The sequence below is a fragment of the Tripterygium wilfordii genome, chromosome 21 (assembly GCF_013401445.1).
Source record: "Tripterygium wilfordii isolate XIE 37 chromosome 21, ASM1340144v1, whole genome shotgun sequence".
NCBI classification, from domain to species: Eukaryota; Viridiplantae; Streptophyta; class Magnoliopsida; order Celastrales; family Celastraceae; genus Tripterygium; species Tripterygium wilfordii.
In genome coordinates this window covers 5,497,624-5,516,579 of record NC_052252.1, presented here as the reverse complement: position 1 = coordinate 5,516,579, position 18,956 = coordinate 5,497,624, and the positions used below count along the sequence as shown (strand labels likewise).

The window sequence follows — 18,956 nt, the reverse complement described above, 5'->3', positions numbered from 1 at the left end:
TGTGGAAAAGGTATTAAGGACCCCACAACATCTGTCCTACTCGAATAGTTGTCATCTGAGATCTGGAGAGTTTCGGGTGTTGTCATTGCTATGAAAAATATATACATGTATATTCACAGTATAAAATATTAAAAAAACAGGATTAGGGATTGGTCAGAGTGAATGTACCACTCGAGGTTTGTGCAACCTTATGAAGAAAGCGCACACGACTTATGAGACGTAGAGTCTTGTTGTTAGGGGAATAATGTGATTTATAATGGAGGATGTATGCATGATGTGATGATGACATAGGGATGATATAGGGGTCACGAGTGGATGCCAGACACGTGAGACACTGTCTATTTTTAAGTGGTAAATATGGAATACATACATATGCAATTCACATGGAATACTACCTATCGTGATGTGAATGAGTGCTGGACTCGGGCAAATGATGAATGTTTGTAAAATATACAACTTTAGAAAAAGATTTATGCAAAAATCACAAAGGTATGGAAATTTGACCTAATGGTAATGACTCATAAGATGCATGATTTGAAGATGATATCCGATTACCACCTTCACGGTAATATCCAGTGGTCGTCGTAATATTCTCCTCTTTTTATGCATTAAAACTACATGTTGTCAGTTTAGAGTATACCTGAGCGTGGAATGACTGGACTTGAGCTTGAGTCCTCCTTATCTCTCGCTCTTTCTTCTCCTCTTCTACCCCATTCTCCTTTTGGATCCCCCATTTTCTTCCTTTCTTGATCTTTTCCTCTCTTCCAGAGAACTCTCCATTGTTCCCTGCATCCTCTCCAAGCCCCCTGCTTTTCCAGAGCTCTATTCACTCCTTATCTTATTTTTTTCCATCTCTCCTTTTTTCTTTTTCTTCTCTTCCACCTTTTCGGCTTGTTGTCTCCCATTTGTTTTTTTTTTCTATACTAAATTCTGACGACCTTTTGTATAGCTTTAAGGATGTCTGTTTTACCTTCCTTCCATGTTATTGTCAGGCTACTGCCCATCTTTCATCATTGGATCTGATAACTTGTTTCTTCAGCCTGGCTGACCATGTGACTGGATTCTTTTTGAGATTTGACGGGAAATCTTACCTCATTCTGAATGAAAGAATAGCTATTGGGCCTAGTCCCTGTTGGGTCTCAATCGAGTTTGGTGAACGGTGGGCCAAATACAGCTTTTGGGCCACAAACCTAATTCAATCAACTAAAGTCGACAAGGGGAGAACCTAATTCCAGAATTTCATTATACTAGGGCATTAATGGTAACGCTTCGTTTTTCTAAACGAGGTAGTTAATTGTCATTCAGCCTATAAAATGAGAAGGTTTGAGCTCTGCCTATTCAACGAGTTGGCCACACTCAAAAAATGAGGAGACCTAGGTGTACAATCAAGATTGGAGGGAGCAGTAAGGTTTCCTGAGAGGTCGGAGTCCATTGGCAGCAGAAGAAACATGTATTGGCTGCCTGCGTGGTATTGTCGAAGCTCGCATATTGCAAACCATATTGCACTGATCTCGGAAGAACGCATCTTCTTCCTGCTGCAAAGATACATCACACTCAATTAATTATGTGAATCATCGGATAATCTGGCACAATAATTGGAGATGCAAACCAATTCTAGAAAAGAGAGTTCAGTCGAACTGAAAGAAAGAAAGAAAAGGATATCTGACATTTTTGATCGTTAGATGAAACGGATGGCTAGGATTGAAAACATTTCAAGTAATTTTAAGATTAAAAATTTCAGCCCTAGCCATCCCATTATCGGGCGGCATTAAAACCTCCAACCCCCGTAATTAAACTCCGATAAGTGAAAAAAAGGCAGGGCAGAAATAACAGAAGAAAGGGAAATAGGGAGCCTTAAAAAATCAAGACCTAAGTCCTCAAATCGGTGAAGCAGAGGAGCAATCGAATTTAATGGCATCGTCGTCGAGCAGTGGACTGACTTTCAAGCTGCACCCGTTGGTGATAGTTAACATATCGGATCACTACACGAGGGTCAAATCCCAGATGAACCACGGCAGCGGCAGCGACCAACTACAGCAGACGCAGCCCGCTCCGAGGGTTTACGGATGCGTTATAGGGGTGCAGAAGGGCAGAACCGTCGAGATCTTCAACAGCTTTGAGCTACTTTACGATCCCTCCACTCACTCCCTCGACCGCTCCTTCCTTGAGAAGAAACAAGAGCTCTGTATGTTTCTCTGTTTTTTTTTTGTCTTCTTTTTTGCTTTTCGGGGTTTTTTTTTTTGTTTTCCTTTTATTGTTGGGTGATTTTATTTGTTTGGAGCAGATAAGAAGGTCTTCCCGCATTTTTACATACTGGGATGGTATTCTACTGGGAGTTATGCCCAGGAGGCTGATATGCATATCCACAAAGCTGTATGTGCAGTCTTCTCCTATTCTCATTGTTATTTTTAGTTTTAGCTATGAGTTCTTTTTTTTTTTTAATGATTTTTGCATGTCTTACAACAATTATTTTCTTATTGTATCAGTTGATGGATATTAATGAAAGCCCTGTTTATATTCTTCTCAATCCTTCCATCAATCATGCACAAAAGGATTTGCCTGTCACCATTTATGAGAGTGGTATATTTTCTTCTCTACTGTCCCATGTGTGTCTAATTCTGATTACATGTCGTTTCTGGTTAGTTTTTGTTGTAGTATTCCGCTACCTATGTGTTCTCCTGTTCTGCTCATAGTGTTAGATTTATGTGGCACAAAAGGTTCATTGTGGCACATGTGTTCTCTTGTCCTTAGTTGCTCTTTGATTTCATTATCTATGAATTATTGTGCTCTCATGGACCTATGTTCTGGGCATCTGGCATCCTCGCTATGGAACAACTTTGTTCTTAATTTTGGAAATTATTGAAGTTATCAATAGTTGCATTACTTGAAAATTCTTTCTTGGTTGCTGACTGCTTCCAAGCTGATGCTGACTTTTGTAATTTTTTTCGGGTGACACAAGAGCTGCATGTCATCGATGGGGTTCCTCAGCTTATTTTTGTTCGTTCTAGTTACACTATCGAGGTATGGCCTTTTCGTTGCATGTTTGTTATTGCACCTTTTAGTTCAAACATATGGTGCTGTGAATTGCTACTTTTGTGATTTTTAAAGACGGTAGAGGCAGAAAGGATTTCTGTTGATCATGTTGCACATCTTAAGCCATCTGATGGAGGCTCAGCAGCTACTCAACGTGAGTTTCCTAGACTCAAAACAAATCAAGAAAAATAGAGTGGGGGAACTAGGAGTTTAGCTCAAAAAATAAAGCTCATAACTTGGTTTTTTGTTTGCAGTGGCGGCTCATCTTACAGGGATTCACAGTGCCATCAAGATGCTGAATAGCAGAATTCGGGTACTCCATCACTATCTTGTTCTAATGCAAAAAGGTAGTGTTACTTTCTTAAAGAAGTTTGAAGTTATTAAAAGATAGAGTTATTGCAATATCAAGGCCATAGTATATTTGTTGGCTGGACTGGGACAATGCACTGATTAGTATCCCAATAAGTTGCTGGTAACATTGAAATCCCTGATGTTCAATGCATTTTGCTTTCCATAGAATGAAGTCTCAAAGCTCCACTATGTCCATGTTTCACCCACTCGATAACCATATATCTCTTCTTCTTCTTTTTAACTCTAATCCAGTATACCTGTGGTTTCAACTTTCAAGATATGTGTGATTGCTTTTCATGAGGAAGGTAAAGGAAAAGGCGGGCGGTTGCACTTATATGGATTTCAAAGTCCTTGAGTTGATTCTGATCACATTTTATATTTCAATGCAGGTGAAATTCCATTTGAAAACTCACTTCTAAGACAGGTATCTAGTCTCCTAAGAAGATTGCCTGCCATTGAGTCACAAAAATTTCAAGATGATTTCTTGATGGTGAGCTCTCTCTATCTTCCTTTTTTTTCCCTTTTTTTTCCCTTTGTGATAGTTAACAACCTCTTTAATAATTTATATTGAGGGGCAGCAGGCTTCTTTATAATAGTTTAATTGACATAATATGTTTGCGCTTGAAAATATTTCATTCATGACTGTAAATAAGAATTCGGTTACCATATTTATGATTGCATTGCTGAATCTGATAGCAATAAATGTTGTTGGCGTTATGTGCTTGCTCATAAATTTTATATTTCATTTAAAGACATTGCAATCATTGATCTGTATCTTTACTATTTGATTGAATGATTTCTTTTTCTATTGTTTTTTAGGAATACAATGACACTTTATTGATCACTTACCTAGCCATGTTAACCAACTCCTCAAGGTATGATTTATTTTTTTTTGAGGTTCATCTTGTGAGGGAATTTGACATTTGCACATTTTATCTCTCAATAAGTTCAGCGAAATTTGAGAATCGTAAAAGTGTTTATTTTTCACTTTTTTGAGAACTTGTGGTTACCTTGAACGAATTGCATTGAAAAAAGGATTTGTATTATACACATTTTTCTCGGAAAATAAAATTGTCCTTTAATTGTGTAACCTAAAGTTCTCTTCAAGGTTGTGGTTTAGAGATTAGCGTATTTCTCATATATATTACCCACAAATTCTGAAGGGTGTATATATAGTTGCAGGCATGCAAGAACGCATAAGTTTGTTTGGTTGTAATTGCTACTTTAATTTTTTGATGACAAAAAGCTATATGTATAGTATGACTTAAGATGACAATGTTCCCTTTTATTTTTTCTTAATTTTCAGCACTATGAATGAGTTAGTTGACAAGTTCAACACCGCATATGACCGACATAGTCGAAGAGGTGGAAGGACTGCCTTTATATGAAAGCTACTAAGCCTTGTATGGGATTCCTGCCGACTTGACAAAGCTCGAGTGCTGCTGTTTTTTCAATGTGCATAGCACATAGAAGCCACAGATTTTATAGTAACTGAACGGCCGAACCTGCAAAATTCAAAAAGAAATATAGATGCAAGAGTTATTAGCTTTAATATTTTGGCTTTGCCTAATATGCCAACTGTTCTTGTCAAAAATTTCCTTTGTTTGGAATGATCTTGAAATTGATGTGCTGCAAGCTGTGCTTTTTTTTATTCCAATACCAAGTTGATTAATATAGGTTCGAGCTACAAGCTGTGCTATGTTAGGTTCAAAAGCTAAGGCGGCTTTGATTGAAGTCAATTCCCCAGTTTTCCCGAGTGTACAAAAAATGCAGGGCTTAAAGATGTATCTTGTTCCTCAGTGGAATGCAAAAATTGCAAGCTGAGGGTCATGTCCGTTTCCTTGGTAGGTTAATATTATCAAAAAGAGATTAGAAAAGAAAAAAATAAATAAAATCAAGAAAGATCATATTCAAAGAAAGTTATCTCGTATAATCCAGACGAAATAAAAACTTTGGCAAATGAGCTACAAATGTGCACAACATCAACTCTTACACAAGTAAAGACATATTCTTCAGAAACTTAGGTTGGTAAAGCGCTCCCAGAATGGGGAGCTAACCGCAAGACCAACACCCAGAAGGCTACCAACAGTAACATAAGCTGTAGAAGAAAACACGAAGAAACCTTACAGACCCTCATCTGCATATCTAAAACCTTTTCAGTCCCCCTAATATCTTCACAACTTTTTTCCAGCTCTTCAGCTTGTTTCTTTAGCATTGTTGCTTTGCTTTCAGCTTCCTCAAGTTTATTCAGCATTTGTGCTTGCTCACCAGCCAGAGTTTCTTGTTTCTCAAAGAGCATGAGTGGATCACCTGCAGCAACTCTCAACTTCTTTATTGCACTTGTTATTGCCAGATATTCAATCTCAGCTTCAATCATTTGCTTGAGGAGACCCTCAAGCTCAGTCTCTCCCTCTCTCTGCTGCTGCAACAGTATGGTGCTTCCCAAAGGTTCTGCTGGAAACTCAGAACTCTTTAAGATGACTTCAAGTTGAGCAACCCTGGACTCCTTCACCTCCAGCATAGCCTTTGTCTCATCCAGTTTGTTCTCCAAATAATTCACAGTTTGTGTCAAACTTACTATCTGAGTTTCCAAGGAACTTGAAGCACTTTGCCTCATCTTGACAGTGTTGAACTGGTCATGTGAGCTGGATTCACGGACATCTGGATCAATGATGGTGGACTCTAAAGGTATGCTGCTATAGTTTCCAATTTCCACAAATTTCCGTATCTCTGAAAGAATATAAATGGCTCCATAAACATAATAAACAAGTATAAATTTTCAATCACTAAATAAAACCTCATTTGCATAGCATTTTATAGCAATCTAAACAAAACTACAAAAGACAATCATATTTTTATGAATTTACATTTGCTGGTTGATTTCTAGTTTAGACTTTGTTCCTACTTCTTTGGAAAACATGTAATAAAGGAAGCTAGAAGCTATGCCAAAAATTGATTTGAAGGCAACCTAAACTCGGCCCATGTTAAGAACTCTCCAAACTCAGCCTAATATTTGTTATAAAAAAAAAGAGGCTGAGCTTGCCATCAATAAACAGCAGACTTAAGTTATGCATAGGAATTATATAAATTTAGGCAAACTTATACTTGCCTCATGCGGCTAATATTAAATTTTCACTATAGATTTATCAAATTTGTAGCTTCTGCCCTTCGCAGGCAACTCCCATGCACAATGCTCCTGTAATGAAGGTGTGCTCAAGGAAGAGTAAGACGTACGCAGTATTGTATATGCATGTGGAGAGGCAATTTTCAGGATTTAAACAAGTGATTACTAAGTTGCTGAAACACAACTTTACTACAAGACCTAAGAGTTCACCTCCTAGGGCTAATAAAATTTGAGCCATGATAGATTAGATCCATGATCTGCACAAAAAGAAGTAATCTTTTCTATGAACAACACTTGTTTTTCCTACACATAGATAAAAATGGAACAGGTTGAGACAAACACTTCAGCAACTTTTCTTCACATGCATATGGGATATTTGCTATATATCAGGACTTGAGTCTCAAGACAACCAAACAAGTAAAATATAAATTTAAGAGAAAAAGTGTTCTGCATCATGATAGCCCATTGCTTCATCAATAAAAGCATCCATTAAATTAGACTATCGAATGCCACACTCACCATTTTCAAGGGCTTCTTGCACGGACTGCAGACCATTGATGGACTCAACCAAGGGATCCTGATCTGTTCCAGGCCGGTGATTCTCACCGTCTTCCCCCTTATCTGCCCAAGACGAGCCAGCAGCTACATCATCTGGCAAGAGGTCAACGTCCTCCACATTCTTTTTATTGTATCCGGTATGAACTTCCTCTCTGAACAGTGGCTCACTCGCTTCATCACTATTTTCTCCATCATAATTCATTGACCTGCTTTGCATCCCGTTACTGGTTACAGAATATGCAACCTGCGTAAAGACAAAGTTGGAGCTTCTTGAGTCAGATTCCATGCTGGAATGAGAGTTTTCCTTCTCAATTTTGATCCTTTCTCCTCTATGCTTTTTACTGCTTTCAACCCGTCCCTTTCCCTGCTGACCCCTTTGAGGTGAAGTACCTGAACCCTTCCCACTTAAGTTCTTCATCTTATTCTTCTCCCGTGCAAACCCCAACATTGCAGGAAGTTCATACCTGCCCCTCGGAGCACTGGCTGCTGTGGAGGATTTGCTACTCCGGTCCTCACTATTCCCTGAATCTGTACCTGCTGTAAATGTAGAACCAACTATCAACATAGAATCCATACTTGATCCATGGACCGCAAGACCATCATGAACATTGACATTTTTTAACATGTTTGTGGGTATAACAGAACCCTCACTATTTTGTTTGATATCAACCGATGTCATGTTCAGAGGTTTGGAAGAATTTCCAAAACCAGGCAAGCCCCGCTTCAAAACTTTACTGCCATCCATATTGGCACGATTGGCATCCTTAACTACATCTCTCCTAATTCGCCTCCATTTCTTCAAACCATGCCCTTTTGTTGTAGGAGGGGAAGCGCCACCAGGGGAATTTGTTCCAGACCGTGGAGAATTCAATGCATTCTCAGGTTCAACACCCCCAATTGGCAAATCAGATGGTGGTGACAATCTATCGCCATCAAAACTTCCACCTGTACCCAACTGCTCAGCCTCATTTACATGCGACCTAATATCCCTAACATTACCATCATCACCATGAGATACAGTTTCAGTGGTGGTTACTTCTACTCCATTATCTTCAACAGGTTCAAGTGCAGAACTTTGGCTTCCGAATTCCATAATACCAAATCCTCAAAATTGAGCAAGAGATGAATATCAAGAACAAATAACTTTCATTCCAGCAGTGTCATGGATTAAATCTGGAAAGATGAATTCAATGTCTTGAATACTTTATGAATCAAAAGAGAAAATGACTCATTTGAATTCAGTTACATCTAATTCTAGGCATAATCGGATCCATTACTCGTCAAAACTGGAGCTGAATACAAACAAAAAAATGGATAGCGGCATTGATATAATCAAAGTAGCATTTAAACACATCTGTTATTCTAAAAAATCTTCCTGTGAAGCGGCAAATTGAGCATATATTTATCATTCAAGCGTACCTTATATAGATTTCCATCAAAGAAACCACCTTTTCGAATGGTTCGATGAATATGATTTGATTATGAATCCGAGGGGGGGGGTGGTGGAAACCCTAAATTATGGTTGAAATTTGACGTTTTGTAGAAATTGGAAGGAAATGCGAAGGAAGGAACTAATATTATTTTATAATTATCAATAACATTTTTTTTAAAAAAAGAAAAAAAGAAACAGACTTGGGGAAGATTGTGCTGGGCCACATGGGTGGTGGGCCACAAGTTATGATGAACCGTGAACGTGATGGGCATTTGGTGGCCGTCTGATCTAATAATTGGGTCAGATTTGTCATGATATTTTTGGGCCTCGTGTCAAAATGTTATTGATTAGTTGGTGGAATTAATGCTCCATTAATTAGTAATACATAATATTAATAATATTTACTCCCATTTGTCAACATGCATGATAGAAGAATCAAGAGCTGCCAATATTTTCATAATATGTATGGAAATTATTAGCTTCTTTAATTTGCTCCTTGATTAGTAGTTCAAGCTCTAAGAAGTGCAAGGATTACTTATAAGTTTTTTTTTTTACATACCTTTGTCTACCGACATCTAAGATTTCTACTTTTACTGTCTACATCACGGGTATGACTTGACACTCTATCCAAACCGTCAGATTTAGGCAACTTGTCGTCCCACTTGTTCCCTTCAATTCGCCTTCATCATTTGCTTTTACATTGGCCTCAATCTTGATATCTACTTCGGGATTGACTAATCATAATTCATTCTTAAGCAAGGTTGTTAGGTCACCTACCCCGAACAATCTCGAGACTTGCACCCTTTCTGTATAATAGAAAGAGGACGAGCTGTAATAAGTGACTTACTTCTTCATTCACCAATCACACACAGGATACACATTAGACTCATTTTCTGACACACTTCATTTACAAATACAAATCATTCAATCCAAATCATATTTGAGATGCTGTAACGTACTTTCCATTTACTTCACATAAATTATAAATACTCTCACTTCTTCCCAAAACACCTATAAATCACCATTGCAACTGCCTTTGGTGCATCCACGCTTTAATCCTTGAAGCACCTTTCCTACCGTGCCCTCCTCTACGGTTCATATCACTCTCATGTGCATTCAAAGCACCCTTCTTTGGTTTTCCGTCCTAAAGACTTGATCGTAGGAGCTTCTTTGACTGGTAGTTCCGGTGTCAAGACTCTTCTAGTTATCTTTTGTCTACGTATCTTGCAGGTTATTGGTGGCCCACCTTGATTTCTTTTTGCTTGGCAATCTTGCAGCTAATTAACCAACGAGAGCATGCAGGATCTAGGAAGGAACCTTAAAGCCTCTAGAATGCTTCTTGTTGGTGCCTAGCTAGTTTGCCCCAGCTCCCATTTCAGTGGCTTTGCTGGCTACTGCCTGCCGCTTAAGAACGTACCTGCTGCCGGGGATCGAGTCAGGATGAGGGGCAGTGAAGTAGAAACCTTGGCTGGCTGCCCAAGAAAAGTTGGTGAGGATGAGAAATGGTGGAGTTGGGGTTTCCGGATTCAGATCTTCAAAATCAACAAGGTTTTTGGAATGGACGAATGGTGTTGTTTTAATTTGCAATGGAATCAACTTTTGGCTCTCATATAAATATATATATGTATGTATGTATGTATGTATGTATGTATGTCTTCTGCTGTTATGCAGTGGGTTTTATATATGCAGTGAGTTTAACTTAACCCCAATATATATATTCACCAAAAGAATAAAAAAAATAAAATAAAGGACTTGCATTGATTGTTTGAATGGTTGTCTCAAAAGACAAAGTGGGGACAAGAGAGAAATGGCCCAACACGTAAATGCACATTACACTACTGTTACAGAAGAAGAATTTAATGAAGCTGTCCAGCTTTGGGCATGCAAATGTGCACTTCCCACGTTTCATTTTTGACATTTATTTGGACTTATGTCTCATAGTTGATTTTCAATTATTCGCATTATTTTAATCATTTTTTTCCTTGATAATAGATAGCTGTATAACAAATTATACAAAAAGAAGAAAAGGTATTAATTCTTTGAGAAAATACTAAAAAATGATAGTTATTTATGATATTAATTTGGGGTCAATTTGTGAAATGATTTCGAAATCCTACTTAATTTTATGGTTTTGGAGATAGTCATATATATATATATATGCTAAAATTATGACTTTGTCAAACAGAGCTAGCTTTACTTTAATTTTCTAATTAACAGGCAAACTTAATCCCAACTCCACTATATTTATTTATTTTATACTCAGTGCATGTGATTAGTGACTTGTGGGTCTTGACTCTTGTTTGTGGCAGCGGCAGGCATCCTTTGACCAACCTTCTTGTCTTCTCCCTCTCTCTCTCTCCCTCCCTCCCTCCTATCATCTTTTTCATTAGTCTTGACTTACTCTTGCTGCTACACTGCTACTCATTCCATATAAATAATACATGTATTCTATGCCCCCACTTTGATGCAGACACAGATAAGAATTCTTAATCATCATCAAAACTCAGAAGCTAATATATCAGAACCAGCAATCATCGGGTGTGTGTGTGTGTGTATATATATATGTATATGATCAGCCCATTTGTACTAATGTGTCGATTTATAAGATTATCAATGCTCCTGAATATGTAGTGTATATAGAGTATATCAGTTAAGTTGCATGAAATCAACTCATATATATTCATGCAATCATCGGGGTTACCACTAATACATTCGCTTCATTAATATAATCTATTAAATTAACATCAATGCTAGCTATGAATTTCTGTATTCAGCCGCTCAAGAAAAAGAAGATAGATCGATCAAATTTGCTCGAGCAAAATGCAGAGATAATCCATTTAATGAAAGAAGCTAAAGATGGGAGAAGTAGAACCATATATATATGTATATATTTATATGAACTTTTCTTTCACTGGCTTCGGACAACTTAAGGTTCCTCTTTGGTAAGCCATTATTCAGAGATAGCTTATAACACATAGTCAAGTTTATCCAAAATCTTTTTAAGGTATGTATGCAAACTCCTAAAAACAGCTAGCATTAATTAACTTGGCCTGATATGCATTACAATAGTTAATACAAGTACATGCAAACTAGTCGATTTAATTTCCAGTATCTTATCTTCTACTGCTCAACTCATAGTGGCTTTCCTTTCCTTGCTCAAGCCACCATTACCATTATTTAGCTATCAGAAGAAGGACATGCATGTCATACAAAATTAAGTCCCCATCAGGAATTAAGAACCGTCGATAGAAAATGTAATTAGCTTGGAGAATAATAGAGCACCGATCTCAGCGGAACTGTTGTTGGCGATTGACCCATAAAAAGACCTTGTGGCAGCACACCTGAACCTGAACCTGAACCCGAACCCGAACCCTCTTTGATACAAGTACTCCACCTAACACCACCACTACTTCCAACACCTATCCTTGAGGTGGTTGCATGAAAGTTGGAATTCTGCAGCACTGACCGATGATGATCGGGGAGAGGAAGGTCCCGTGACTGATAACAAGGTAAAGGATTAATCAAACGTCTCGAAGCTGTTGCTGCATTTGACTTGCCCGAAAAAACCACTTGGCTTCCCCTCCAGTCATCAGAGTATTTCGCGGCCACATTAGCAGTACTCACAGTGCCTTTGCCTTCACCTTCACCTTCACCTTCACCTTCGGGAGTATCATCAATTACGATAATTTCTTTCATGTGATTGGGAGACGAATCTGCATGCTTGCATTCCTGATCAAGACGACTTCTACCTCTTTCCCTATCCAACATTGATCTCGCTTTATTTACCAATCTGTTCTTCGGGTTAGCCAGTCGATTTGGCGAATCCCCTTCATGCATTGGAGGCTCCAATGACTTGCCGAAGCTGCCACCCATGCAAGGGTCTATGAAAATATTTGCTGCCACTCTTTCAGGTCCTTGTTTTGACTCCAAATCACAGTGGCTTCTAAAAGTTGACCATTGCCCCATTGTGCTATGATCTTGACCAAATATCAAAGAACCTTGAGGGACCATACTATGAAAGTAATGACCCTCCTGATATTCTACACCAACAGGAGAGCTTCTCGAAATTGCGGGAAACTGAGAGGCGACATGGTCGTTTGGGACAAGTTGTTCGGACTGCCCATGTGGTGTAGATGCATCTTCTTCTTTGTTGATCACCATTAAGTTCAACTGAGAGGCGACATGGTCGTTTGGGGCAAGTTGTTCAGACTGCCCATGTGGTGTAGATGCATCTTCTTCTTTGTTGATCACCATTAAGTTCTTTCCCATCAGCCTTAGTACAGGATTAGAAGCAGCTGATGCACTAGTAGAATTACAGTCATCATGAGTTGAAAATGTCACACCTGCATCAGGAGAGTCCTTTGAAGACACGGAGCCTGTCGCAGATTTAAATATGGGGCGAACTTCTTTTTCAGACCCTGGGCAACTACTCAGAGGAAACCTCTCATCCAAATTAGTGGGTCTTGTGTTGAAATTGTAGCCCATTTGCTTTCCTATGGTAGGCACGGTAACTGAGGCCATTTTCCTTCGCCTTAATAGTTCCGATTCTTGATAATTTAAAGTAATGCCCTGACTAGGTCTCTCCTTCCATTGGCAATAGCATGGGAGATCATCCATTTTAAAACCAAAAGAGCTCCTTTCAAAGGAAGACTTGTTCAATTTAGGACACTCCTCATTGTAAGCTCCAGTACTTGAGATCGGTGGGAGTGCATCAAAATTTTCAACTGAAGGTTTTATGTTAGCATGCGCGCCTGATCCATGCTTATTGTGAACGGCGTAAGGCCCCACCAATGATGACGGTTCTGGATACTTATAGTCGGACATGCCTGCGATGGTGTTACAGACAGTAGATGCCGCAGATAGAAGGGAATCTGACGAATCTCCATGGAGCAAGTCACGCCGATCTTGAGGAGACTGGACCTGATTTGTGGTTAATGATGAGTTTGCTTGAAAATCTACTGATCCCACACCTCTAGGGCTCGGCAAAAATGATCCTGGTGGTCCTGGTATGGGTATTGGATCAAGCCCAGGAAAAGAATTTTGTTGCTCAACATCTAATTCTGCCCCCAAATGATCATTTGGTCCAATCATGCCACTGCTCACTTCATCAGCACAATACATCACTTGTTTGTCCTCACAACCTGGCTCGTTCAGACTACTTGGTGCTTCAGCCCCATGCAAAAGGCCATCATAACCATCAGTGAGATGGTGAGAAATGGAGCTGACGTTGGAGCATTTACCCAGCTTGTCACGTTCTTTATCTGGAGATTTAGTAAAACTTCCCACATCAACTATCATGGATGATGGTTCAATGACAGTGTCCTCATGGAACCCAACCTCATCTCTAGCAGATTCAAGATCACCAACTCTTACAAGTTCATTACCAACTTTAATGGAACCATCCATGTGAACCCCTTCAGCATGACGAAAAGGATGAGATGTGGATCTTGAACTATTCAGTGCCATGGCTTCTTTTCTTCGAGATCTCCCCAGAGACACTTCTTCATTTGTGAGCTCTTCAGCTAGATTTCCACCATAACCTGGCTTTGAATGCCAAGTCAATACCTTTTTGTCTACTCCTGCCAGTAAATGCACCTGTGATCGCTTAAGGGCAGAACCTTTCTTAATTGCACCAGAGGTAAATCCACTGGGAGGGAGCTGGCTGCTGGCAGACAAGGCATCTTCCTTGCCGGAGGAGAACCTCAAAAGTTTAGGAACAACTGCTTGACTACTCCTGTATGATTTTGTGATAGCAACTGAACCAACACCAGAAATATCTGTTGACTTCTTGCTCAGTGAAGATACATGATTTCCTGCAGAGCTTGACATAAAGCTATCATGTAAAGAGGTGGCTTCCTTGCTCAACTTATTCGATTTTTTTTTAGCAAGAGGTAACGACCTCTCTACATCATCACTGTTCCGAGCTTCAATTAAGGGACTTCCCACCATTGTCCTTCCAGGAGACAGCTCTTTATTGCCAGTAACAGGAACTTCATAAAATAGTTTCTCCATTCCCAAATTGGTTCGAGGAGAAGAAACTGGAACCTCAGACAGATTTGTAAATTTATGAACATAATTCTTCTCTGAAGAAGAATCACCTAGAGATCGATAGCGATACCCAGCTGGAAAATCCTGGGCTGCATGCCTTTTGCATCTGGAAGGATAGTTGTTGTCTTGATCATCGAGTTTCTTTGTAAAACCTCGACGTTTGGAACACATCCATTGCGTCAGAGTCCCAGCATCAATGGGTTTGAATTGCTTCATCATTAGTGGTTCTTCCCCACGACTTCTTTCCACTCCAAGATACTGCTTCTGATCCCCACAAATCTGCATGACAGTAATTACCAAATTTACATCAATGAATTCTCATGGTACCAGTTCACAACCAAGAGATCATTGAGAACTTGAAATACATGCAAGTGCAGCATACAAGAAACAAAGTACATGTTTGACGGGAAGAACTAGAATATTTCTCTAGCATAATGTAGATAGTCAGGAATCATAGTGAAACTGATCCCCAATGAAAGAACTAAGCAGAAAGCACATGTTGCTAATTAAGGATTAATAAGGTTGCTTGTGGTGACATTAAAATAGCCAATGTATATCAGCTAGTGCACTAGATATATCCTAAATTTGATCATTCAAAAAGCCAGCTGAAGGTAGCAATGAAAAGATGTGCATAGGGAGCAAGCTGAAACTTTACCTGAGAACCATGGGCCTTGTGGGAGAAATATTTTTTGCTTTTAGGAGCAAGTTTCAGATGCTTGAGAGGTTTTTGTGCATGTCGTTTATTTTTCATTGAAAGCAACTTGCTTCCTTTATCGCCTTTCAAAGATTTCTTTGGTCCAGAATCTGCCTCTAATTTTGAGAAGGAAGGTATATCATTAGATTTTGACAAAATTCGAAGCTTGGTGCCATTGGCATCGATGTAAACGGAGCCAACATCGCCAACATCACCAACATCCTCGGGATGAACCAATGACACCCTTTGCTTTTTCCCTTCAGATTTTCTCTCGAGCTTCTCAGTTTCCTGAGCAGGCAAAGCTGAAGATACAGCCCAGCTTGTGCCATTTCTTCTGTCAAGCTCTTCCAACGTACAACTAGGAGCCATAGCATAAATATCATCCATAAGTCTCGTCCTCCTTGGCTTGATTCTATGCCTCGTTAGCTTAGAATCCAATGTCCACTTGGATGTTGGCTCTTCAGAAAGGCACTGATCAATGTGAGCATTCAGGGTAGTGTTTGAAGAAGATGAAAATGTTTTGCAAACAGGGCAAACTTTAGAAGCCATTGTTTCTGGTACAGTGGTTAAACTAGAGCTGATATCTTCAATGGAACTGCGATCAGAATTGGCACCAAATTTCACTATCAATCTGCACTTCTTCTTCACTGGTTGAGTATGGTTTTCACCCTTGCGCTTAACTGGAGGACCAACAGCCTCAACTTCAGCTGGGGAGTCCAACAATGTATCAGTTTCGAACAATGGACTCAATGGCCTGTTAACAGGATCTGACTCTATTTCAGATTGAGAAATAGTTGTTGTTGATGGGAAATCATTTACTTCCCCAGATCTACACAAACTTGCGGCCGCACAAGCTTCTGCTATGTGACCGTTCAATTCGGCATTGCTCGAAGAGTTTATCACCGTGTGATTGTCCTCCCAACAACTCTCTCCATCAAAGTTCCTAATCTTTTGCTTATCAGACGAACCACTAGCTTCAACCATACATCTCTTTAATGACTGATTCCTCACCCTGTCAGTTGATTGAAATGGTGGCAATACATCCTTAGCTCCATGTTTGAAACAAAGTTGCAAACTCTTCAGAGAAAAAGGCCAGTTGGTCTTGATATCCTTTCTCCGGGCAGTAAATACATAATCCCTGCAGTACAAATCAATATGTGAGTCATGATAAACTAAAATAACAGCATTTATACATGTAAGTCATGGAAGAGAAGACATGAATCATGTGATTGGGTAAGTAGCACTATCAACAGTAGAGAAAAAACAGCCAAAGGGAGACCCAATCCCAAGTGAAACAAGATTCCACAATCTAACTAACTGAGGAAAAAGTCAGTGAGTCAGTTGTAGGATCCAGTTAAAAACTTGAGATTGAATGATAGATTGTACAAAGTGACATGAAATCACAAGCAACAATCAAGTAAATACTGACTAAATATGGTATTGAAAACACAAATCGAAACCCAGGAAGATCCCCAAACTCCGAAAATAGGAAAAGATAGCGGTGGTGTGAATCAGGCCCTAAAAAGATAGAACTGACACACAGGCAAAGTCCAACTTCTGGATCTGACCCAACAAGCATCCCAGAGATGACTTCACCATCAGAGAAAGAGACCCAACAGTCAAGGTGACTCACTATGCATATCCTCAAAGGAAAGGAAAGAAAATTAAGCAAGAGAAATATGTTACCTTATAGAGAAATTAGAAAGTGGGGTATGATCATTAAGGGGTGATGGTGGCTTAGACAGATCTACCTCTGGCAAGGGAAAATTATGAGAAGATTCCCTCTCATCACTAGAATTTTTCAGATGAAGAATTTGGCAAGAACATGGGAGATCTGGTGGAGGGTTTTCAATGGATAACATCTGAAGAAGGAAAGATTCTCTCTTCTTGTGCTGTTTCTGAAACAGTCACAAGCTCCTCTACTTCCACTGCTTCTACTCTCTCTTGCCCTGGGCCTTATCTTCTTAGGCTTCAGCATATATAACAACAATAGGCCTTCTATATCTCACAAACTTTTTCTCTCTCTGCTTCAAACCCCACCACCAACCATGTATGTAGCAGCAACACAACAAGCTAGCTATTATAAGATCAAAGAAACCCAACTCGAATCTTCATACATCACCCTGCAAGACATATAAGCAAGAGCATGAGATCAACAGTTCTAAGAAAACCCCAGAAGAAAACAGAAGATTAGGAGATTCTAAAATTCCCAATATTGTTATTTTATGTGATAAAGACGAGTGAAACTGAAGCATCTACGTTTTGAGCGATCAAGCAAAGCACAAAATAAGCAAAAGAACAAAACCCACAAGCAAAGATGATGTTACAAGCATTGAAAAAGCTTTGGATGGGAGCGTTATTTTATGTGGAGGACCCAATTGAGACTCCAACGCCACCCCCCACACATCCAGCAACATCCTCACACAAACAATCTAGAAAATGAAAATTAGGGGAAAAGGCAAGAGTTATTGATGAGAAAGAAGTATGAGCCCGTCGGCAATTGAAGCTAAAGGGGAGAAGGAAAAAAAAAAGACCACCAAATAGAAATACAAATCAAAATCAGAGCAAAAAAAGAGTCTTTCAGGCATAGCTAAGTAAAGCAAATCGAGAAGACCAAATCTTGGTCCCGGAATAGTGAACAGTTTAACTGACCATGAATGATATAGAACAAACTCAAAGTCTCCTTTCGGGAGAAGAAACAGAAGAAGACCCCTTCCAATTTTTGAAAGATTATAGGCACCCAAAAACTAAAAACAGCCAAAGACATAGAGATCATGATTTTTCAAAACAAAAAACAAGGAAAAAAATATGAACGGTCTTTGAACAAAAAAACAAAACAGAGATGACCCGGATCACTACATAAGGAAATCACAAACCTTGTTTCTTTTTATCTCCAGGATTTTCAGAAGAAAAATAAGAGAGAAAATGAGGGTGGAAGGAGGAGTAGGAAAGGAGGGATTGTGGAGGGATAGAGTTTATTTTTGGGAGAAGAAAAACAGGCACCACTCACTCACTCACACACAACACATCAAAAGGGAGGCATCTGGTTCTCTCCACACAAAAAAGCAGGTTTTAATCACCCACGATTCACCTCCTATGTGAATATGCGTTCAGTCTCTTTTGCAAAGTAGAGAGAGAAAGAGAGAGGAAAGTGAAAGCAAGAGAGAGAGTCTATGAGTGTTATTAATGAGTGTGTGGTTTTTTTCTCTCTTCTCCTCTTTTCTTTTCTGTACAAATACAAAGCTGTCATGTACCTACCCTACCCCCCCCCCTTCTCTCACACTTCTTATCATTTCTTTATTCTTGATTTTTTTTAATGAGATAATAATAGTGAAATGTCAGTTTTGGTGTTCTGCTACACGACAAAATCTTGCCCTTTCTTCAAATTGACAATTATCTCACCACTCACAAATAAAAAAATGAGATTAAAGAAATTCCTTCTTGTAAAATATGAATTAAGAATTCCTTCTTTTTTTTATAAATTGCTCTCTTCAATTTTGTAAGAGATTCTTTTTTCACATCTAAATTCAACTCATATTTCGACAATTGAGGCTTTGATCTATTCGAAAATGGAGTGTTCCTTCCAAGGATCGAGATTACTATTGATTTTGTTGAGTTTGATTTGTATTTTTTTTTTACACTAAATGTAATCAGCAAGCCATGTATGTTTTTTGTTTAAAAAAATGGTATAGTTATGTGGTTTTTTTCCTCTCCTA

The 18,956-nt window shown here is 39.0% G+C and overlaps 3 protein-coding genes across 5 annotated transcripts; 1 reads left to right on the top strand and 2 right to left on the bottom strand.

Moving 5' to 3' along the window:
- Positions 1-1,759: 1,759 nt before the first annotated feature.
- Positions 1,760-5,067, top strand: LOC119988187 (COP9 signalosome complex subunit 6a-like). Its single transcript, XM_038833145.1, has 9 exons — positions 1,760-2,185; positions 2,285-2,373; positions 2,487-2,580; positions 2,960-3,021; positions 3,109-3,187; positions 3,288-3,380; positions 3,774-3,874; positions 4,204-4,259; positions 4,691-5,067. The coding sequence occupies exons 1-9, from the start codon at positions 1,912-1,914 to the stop codon at positions 4,770-4,772; spliced, it is 930 nt and encodes a 309-aa protein (XP_038689073.1). The 5' UTR covers positions 1,760-1,911; the 3' UTR covers positions 4,773-5,067.
- A 202-nt stretch (positions 5,068-5,269) lies between these two features.
- Positions 5,270-8,600, bottom strand: LOC119989364 (WPP domain-interacting protein 1-like). 2 transcript variants are annotated; one of them, XM_038834835.1, is made up of 3 exons: positions 8,486-8,600; positions 7,028-8,239; positions 5,270-6,114 (listed from the first exon to the last, which is right to left on the bottom strand). In XM_038834835.1, the coding sequence occupies exons 2-3, from the start codon at positions 8,157-8,159 to the stop codon at positions 5,405-5,407; spliced, it is 1,842 nt and encodes a 613-aa protein (XP_038690763.1). In that variant the 5' UTR covers positions 8,160-8,239; positions 8,486-8,600; the 3' UTR covers positions 5,270-5,404. The 2 variants fall into 2 exon arrangements, with proteins under 2 accessions (XP_038690763.1, XP_038690764.1); XM_038834836.1 differs by having other exon boundaries at positions 7,028-8,358; positions 8,486-8,590.
- Positions 8,601-11,364: 2,764 nt separating this feature from the next.
- LOC119988157 lies at positions 11,365-18,460 on the bottom strand. 2 transcript variants are annotated; one of them, XM_038833095.1, is made up of 4 exons: positions 18,117-18,460; positions 16,927-17,363; positions 15,202-16,378; positions 11,365-14,825 (listed from the first exon to the last, which is right to left on the bottom strand). In XM_038833095.1, exons 2-4 carry the CDS (start codon positions 17,100-17,102, stop codon positions 11,757-11,759), a joined length of 4,422 nt encoding a protein of 1,473 aa, XP_038689023.1. In that variant the 5' UTR covers positions 17,103-17,363; positions 18,117-18,460; the 3' UTR covers positions 11,365-11,756. The 2 variants fall into 2 exon arrangements, with proteins under 2 accessions (XP_038689023.1, XP_038689024.1); XM_038833096.1 differs by lacking the exon at positions 18,117-18,460 and adding an exon at positions 17,550-18,007.
- Between the last annotated feature and the right edge of the window lie 496 nt (positions 18,461-18,956).